At 26.8% G+C, this 7491-nt stretch overlaps 1 protein-coding gene across 1 annotated transcript; it reads right to left on the minus strand.

The window, feature by feature from the left end:
* Positions 1 to 335: 335 nt before the first annotated feature.
* LOC132919438 (exosome complex exonuclease RRP44) lies at positions 336 to 7422 on the minus strand. The gene is made up of 16 exons (XM_060981089.1): positions 7108 to 7422; positions 6880 to 7044; positions 6556 to 6713; positions 6255 to 6433; positions 5966 to 6192; positions 5788 to 5905; positions 5590 to 5726; positions 5355 to 5492; positions 5132 to 5278; positions 2772 to 3009; positions 2292 to 2550; positions 1979 to 2222; positions 1692 to 1912; positions 1013 to 1181; positions 783 to 944; positions 336 to 693 (listed from the first exon to the last, which is right to left on the minus strand). Exons 1-16 carry the CDS (start codon positions 7168 to 7170, stop codon positions 448 to 450), a joined length of 2871 nt encoding a protein of 956 aa, XP_060837072.1. The 5' UTR covers positions 7171 to 7422; the 3' UTR covers positions 336 to 447.
* Between the last annotated feature and the right edge of the window lie 69 nt (positions 7423 to 7491).

The following is a 7491-nucleotide window of genomic DNA, read 5'->3' on the forward strand; positions in this document are numbered from 1 at the left end:
TGAAATTGGTTCTTAAATAAAATAAAAATAGGGTAATTGATTGTCTTAACTCCATTATTATTCTAGTAAATTATATAATTAAATAATGGTAGTGCACATTATTTTTATTATAACTAATATATCATATTAATTTTAAAAGTAAAAATATTTATAATTTTTCTTGAAAATTAATTCATATAATATGGAGTTTTTACAATTTTAAGTTAAACTTATAAGAAAAATTAATGAAATATTTTTTTGTCTCTTGTAAATAGTAAAAATTATTGCATATTATTTTGACGCTAGCCTGTACAAAAACAAAATCAAAACGAAGTATATAATTAATACTAAATAAATTAATGTCAAATAAATAATAATATATTTTGCAAAATATACACAAAATGGGTCTAATATTTAGTTTATGATATTATTTAATATTTATTTGTAACAGAATAAAAAAATACATTTTTAAATTTTGGCTTTTTTAAGTTGTGGTTCGCAAAGAGAATCACATGGTTCATGAGGGTTCTTCTGTGGTTGTTGTACACTAACTGTACTTGTATTTATAGATGGTACACTGAAATTTAGTATTTCGGGTTTGACGAGTTTCAAAACAATTCTTTCATGTTGAACATTGCTGCTGTCAAGACTTAATTGAACACTTACTGGATCAAAAGTTCGAAAAACTACATCCCCGCACCTCTGTGTTTGCTCCTAATTTTAAAGAGTAATTATATTTGATAAGATAAATGTAAATTATTTTATTATTTTGTATTAGAATTTAAAAAAAAAATTTAAGTTACTTCTTCATTATATGTGAATGTAGCAGCTTGCAATTGTCCTTTACGTGGTGACAAGAAAAGAGTTCCTTCTAATCCATATTTAGGTATAAGTATTTGTAAAGCATTTTTTCTAACATACAATATATAACCCTCTTCATCTCTAATTTTTCCACGGAAAAATATCTAATAGGAAAATTAAGTCATTTATTTACTATTCAATTTAATAAATTACTATAAAATAATTGACTTACGTGTGTATTTAAAGCAACTGATGCACGTTCAGCATAAGCAGACATACGGGTTCTAGTATTCAAAGTTTGGCACAATCCTTCAATTTTACGTTTATCAAGCATTTCAGGTATAGTGCTATCTGCTGCAATGGATACAGCCAAAAGTCTATGAACAAGCACATCAGCATACCTGTAAATTAAAACGATTAGTATTAGTGTTTCACTAATTATTTTCTGTAAACAACATAATATTACTAATGACTAATAAATGATTATGCATATAAATCAAGCTGTTTTTCTCATGGCTAGTGCACTAGGCCAATATTTGGCACTATACTCCATTCCTAAAAAGAATACATCAGTTCTGCACATTTGTTTCTCCTTTCATCACTACCTGATGTATTCTCTTTTGGAACCTTCCGTGCCATAAGAATAATACACTTATACAATTATCGTTACATTTTTTTTTAGCAAATGTGGCATGTCAAAAGAAAAACCAATATACTAATAAATATACTAAATGCTAGAACACTTTATACACAAATTACTAGCCCATTTAGTTATTGGAGTATTTGGTGGGTAAACCAGTTGTAGGAGACCCGTTTCACTTTTAATTTATTCATTATAAAATATGCCTACTTTGTTCAATATTTGATTACACCTAAGTTTTTAATAAATATGTTTTTTATTAAGTACTCACCTTCTAATAGGAGATGTAAAGTGAGTATAAATAGGAGCAGCTAATCCATAATGCAAAAATTCATCATAGGTTTTTGTACCACTAGCAAAATAAATAGCTTGTAACATACACCGAGTGGCCAAAATACGAAGCATTGTATTGAAAAATGGATTATCTAGTTTAACAGCTTTATCTAAAGAATTCGCTAAATCTCTGCTAGAGTCCACATTTAATTCCACTCCCTGCAACAAGTAAAAACAAACATGTGCAATTTAAAGTTATATAAAATGACCAAAAAATGATTATACCAGATGTGCTGCTGCTTTAATAAGAGACTCAAAGTTTGATAGTGGTGGCTTAGGATGACGTCTTAAAACAGCAAATTCTGGGAAATCTGAGTATATCTTCTTGGCAACTTCTACATTAGCTAACAACATAAATTCTTCAACCATTGAATTAGTTTCTTTTAACTGTTTTACTTCTACGTCTAACGGATCTCTTGTTTCGCTGTCTACGAGGAAACGAATTTCAGGTGAAGCCAAAACCAATGCTCTGTAAATATATTATACTTTAGACATAATTAAATCAATAATATTTGAAAAATAAATTATAATATAATACCCAGCTTCAATGCGGCGTTTTTTTAGAATCTTTGCAAACTTATTAAGCTGTCTCAATCCTAGTGCAATAGAATTATCTTGGTTCTGATCATCAATTATTAACTGTGCTTGATCATAAGTCATAGCTGCTTTTGACTTAATAACACTTTTTGTATAACTACTATTAACAATTTCTGCATTTGGAGTCATCTCCCAGACACAAGAAAATGCCAAACGTTCTTCTCCTCCGCGTAAAGAACATAGGTTTGAACTCAATAAACCTAAAAATATTAATTACCATGCTATAATATTAATTAAATCATAGGTATTAAGCAATAAAAAATAAATTTAATAAATGAATAATGTGCTTAATATTTCATTAAATAACTAGAATTACCTACATGCATATACAAACGCACACAGAGGAAAATTAAAGTAAATATTTTGGGGGATTGCCTATTTTTTTTTAGATATAATCATTCAGTCCTAGTAAAAATATTACCTGGTACCATATCAATACGTCTTCCAGTTAGATACACAGTAGTTGCACGTTGGCTAGCTTCTAGGTCTATGGCTGTACCAGGTTTAACAAAATGAGTAACATCAGCAATATGAACACCAACTTGGAAATTTCCATTGTCCAAAGGCATACAATGTAATGCATCATCAATATCTGTACAACCTGGGGGATCAACCGAACAAATATCCAGATCACGAAAGTCTTTTCTGCCCACCAAGTCCTATAAAAATGAGAATATAAAAATAAAAAAATATATTAATACAATACTTTTATAATAATTATAAAAATTTTCGACGCTAGAGTTGAGTGAGCTTCTTTAACTTTACCACGAACAACAAAAACACATTCAATTTAAATAGATTTTCAAACAAAACTTAATTTACTCAACAACTAAGATTTAATAAAACATTTATCTGTTACACATGTCTGTAAATATAGTAATAATAGTGTTGAAACTTTTCCTCATATAGTTCAACCTTCTTGATATTAATTGTGATTACCCAAATAATAATAATAAAAAAATTTCATTTTTAATGTGAATTTAATTTTTTGGAGATAAATACATAATTTAAAAATTAAAATTACAGTCTACTATTAATAAAAATGAACTATTTTTAGTATAAATGTATTCTTAGAATACATAGCACATTTTGGAGTCATTACTCTAATGTGAGTGGTTATAAACCTTAGGTAGGTAACCTAACCTAACTTATTTTAAATATGTAACAATATAACATAGATATATTTTACACTAGAGATTGTGTCTATGGTAATACAAATACTTTTTTTAATTACATCAATAATGTATATTTTTTTATTTATTCAAAAACATTAAAATAAACTATTATTAATAGTAATTATGGCAAATAAAAGCCCATATGAATTTGAACCTGAAAATAAAAAGAACAATGGTTCAATAGATATTAATGATATTATCAATAAATTGACTGAATTAGTTTATTATCTGAATATCGATGAAGGTTGTCAAATGTTATTGAAACCATCAACAACAGAGTAATATATACAAGCAATATAAATATTTCATTTTCTTAATTTGAATTTAACATTAAATAATAATACTACTTTTAGTTTACAAAATGAAATACAATTTAACCAGAGAGCAGACCAAGTATTAAAACATCATCACCGTCACGACAAAATTATGATTGAAGATAATATTTTAAATGAATTACAGCAAAGTATTAACATCATAAATAATGATTTGAATAAAAACCTTAACAAAAAAGGTATGTAAAAATTATAAAATGAATTTTATCTATACATTTTATTCGATTTAAAATATATTTCAGAATTAGATTCAAAGAATATTATTAAGATATATGATCGTCTAATGATTCTTAAAATGTTGAACTTAAAACATTCAAAAAATATAAAGTGTCTAAAAGACTCTATAAAGTTAAATAAGGTAAAGATTTACAATACAAAATCAAATCAATCATTAACTGAACATATTCTTTTTCAGAATAATTTAGAAGATGTTACCAAAATAGAAAATGAATTAAAAGTTGTCTTAGATAAAATATCTAAAGAAAAATTATCCAAGAAATCAGAAATTAAAGTACCACATACAATAAAAGATCGTAGACCATCAATATTATATATTTCGAATAAATCTCGAAGAAACAATCATGATGCTAACTTTCGAGTACAGCCTAGAATAAATGTTGAACGTATAAAACAGTCAGAAAGTTCAACTAACGAGAATATAATTTTTGAATCCCAAAATAATGAAGTAATAAGGTTAGGATTTGAAAGTGATCACACAGATATAGGAGAAAACTTAAATAACCGACCAAATATTGATAAAAATACGAGGTATGAACTACAAATAATTTAATTATAATATAGTATCTGAAACAATTAAATATTAATTTTACTAAATTGTTAGACAATTGATGTGTTTATAGACATAGATATAATGAAGAATTAATGAGCAATGATTTAATGACGAGTAGTATGGAAGAAGATTTACAACTTATTGAATCACCTAATTTTAACAGTTCAGTGAATCTATGTAAAGATAATGAAGATAATAACAGCGGAGATATATACTTACAACTCCATCCATTTAATAATTGGATGGAATCTTAATAATATCAACATTATTATATGAATGAATAAAAACTACTCTTTTCATAAAAAGAATGAAATATAAATTTTAATAATTTAAAAGTTATAATACTACTTATTATAAATTAATGAATTTATAATAATGTTTTTTTTTTTCTTATTTTAATAAATCTAATATTTACTGCTGAATTTATGTATGGTATAATTATTTTTAAAAATATTATAAGAACAAAATAGTCATAAATACTTACTGCAGCACTAATAGTCCATGTTTCTTTTGGTAAGCACCCCAAAACTTCATCAGAAAATTTACTGTGCGGGACATCATGTTCTAATAATATAACTTCGTTTTCAGCTTCTCTTTCACCAATTTTTCCAAGCGATCTAACAAAATGGCCCTGTAAACATATTTGAATAATTATATGTACTAAAAAGTAAATAAATTAATATGAAATATAGATAGTCAACACAAACCAATGGATATCTTGATGTTCTTGGCCATGTGTCAATGGCAACAATAACACGTTGATCTTTTAATTTATCATATTGTCTAGTTTCTATCCTTATTTTTGGAATTTTTTTATCTGCTGGTACAAATAAATGCCTAGTTGCCTGTAAAAAGTAACCAAACATTAATTTTTAAGCAATTTATAGTGGTTATTTGTATAATTATTTACCTTCATAATTAAATATATATACATCTACTTACATTTTCAACAAGACTATGTTGAATAATTCCACAATATTGTCTCCATTTTTTTCGAATTATTCCAACCACTTGACCTGTTGGATACTTTTCTTTTGGCTTTTCAACAGAATTTAAACCATTTTCCAAGTCCAAGTCATCTATTAAATTTATAAAGTATTAAATATGATATCTACAAACTTACTACATTAAATATTTTACCATAATCTGCTAGAACTAAATTAGCAGGTGCACTCCACTGACTTTCTGGAAGCATTTGAATAGCAACAATATCACCATTAATAGCCCGATTTAAATTTTCTCTACCTTGCAACAATATCTAAAATATAATATTAAATCAATAACTGAAAATCATAGTTTTCATAAAATACAAACTTACATTCTTTTCTTGTCCTTCCACAAAAACATTTCCTTCGAGGAAGTTATCAATAGATGCGAAAAATGTGCCCTGCATTAACTTTCCAGATTTTATGCCCTGATGTATTTTTGCTGGGGTCAAATGAGGAGGAAAAATTGGTTCTTTACTAGTTTCTTCTACCATGCAAGAATGGTTGGACAGTTTATCAGTTAATGTAACATTGTTTAATCCACTAACATATTGTTCAACTGAAAATCAATATTATTAATTTCGTCAACAATATTAAAAATTTTAATTTCAACAAACTCACGTGACATTGTAGGTATTCCTTCATTAATTGCTTTAGCTTTGCTAGCTTCATCACTGGATAATAATAATACTTTTATTTTATCATCTAAATGTTTATTATACCATAGAGCTGCAACCCTAATCATACGGTCATTGTAATCGTTCGGACTTTCTCCTCGAACACGTTCAACATATGTATCCCTTAAATTAATAAAAATCAAGATAAAATAATTAATTTTAATTTTCAAATAATACTTCAACTTTAACTAATTATCAACATTCATTAACTAAAATTAGATAATACAAAGAATATTTTTTCATACCTATGATAAACATTAACAAATACATAAAAACTTCTAGAATAATTTCCTATAATATCCATTAAGCGTTTATAAACACTATGACTGAGATGTTTGACTTCTTCGAGTACAGTTTGTAAAATAATAACATTTTTCAAAGTATCATCTTCCAGTGCATCAATCTATTGTCAATAAACATTATTTAAATATTAAACGATCTTCATACAATTATTTAAAAGTTTAAATGCTTCATTCGAAAACATTAATTTAGAGTATTTAGACTAAAATATCATCAAAAAACAAAAGGATGCATTCAACAAAACTGAAACTTGTAACTGTAATAAATACCTGATGCAAAACTACATTTGTGTCCACTAACAAATAATGTTTATCTGGGAAATCGTTATTAATAGATTGGTGTTTGACTAATGGCCGTTCGTTGTTGTGCTTGCACTTCTTGCATATTTTTGAACCACAGCCTATATCATCTCTCAAATAGTGTTCGCGTACAATCTGAATGGGTTATTCACGAAAGTAAAAACATTTTGTTATACTATTACGTTAACGAACACTCACCTTTAAAATATTACCACGCTTGGTTTTACGTATAAACGTTTTCGATGTCACTTTCATAGTCATGATGCTGCTGTGTTATTTCAGAACAGCAATGTCAATGAAATTATTTTAATTTGATTGATTCAACAGTATTTAAGTTTTCTAGTCAATTAGTCTAGGCCTCAAAGGACTAAGATCATAATTAACATCATATTATGGTAATATTAAAATTCAACACAAAACATAACTAAAACTTTAAGTCAAAAAGAAGAAAATAACGCACGTCTCACGTAGTCACGTGTATGATACAAGACCGTGATACAACTCAACAACATTTATAAACCGCTGATACTTGATAGTAAAATATCAATCTGTTCGTGGGAGAAAAATATGTTTATTATTGTT

This window comes from Rhopalosiphum padi, chromosome 1, assembly GCF_020882245.1.
Source record: "Rhopalosiphum padi isolate XX-2018 chromosome 1, ASM2088224v1, whole genome shotgun sequence".
Lineage (NCBI taxonomy): Eukaryota > Metazoa > Arthropoda > Insecta > Hemiptera > Aphididae > Rhopalosiphum > Rhopalosiphum padi.

What these genes read in the sequence shown, in the direction of transcription:
- LOC132919438 (XM_060981089.1), bottom strand. Translation starts at nt 7,170, where the DNA reads ATGACTATGAAAGTGACATCGAAAACGTTTATACGTAAAACCAAGCGT. An exon ending in AGCGTGGTAATATTTTAAAG is followed by an intron (nt 7,045 to 7,107) that starts GTGAGTGTTCGT and finishes TAACCCATTCAG; the next exon opens with ATTGTACGCGAACACTATTT. An exon ending in ACGTATTGATATGGTACCAG is followed by an intron (nt 2,551 to 2,771) that starts GTAATATTTTTA and finishes TAATATTTTTAG; the next exon opens with GTTTATTGAGTTCAAACCTA.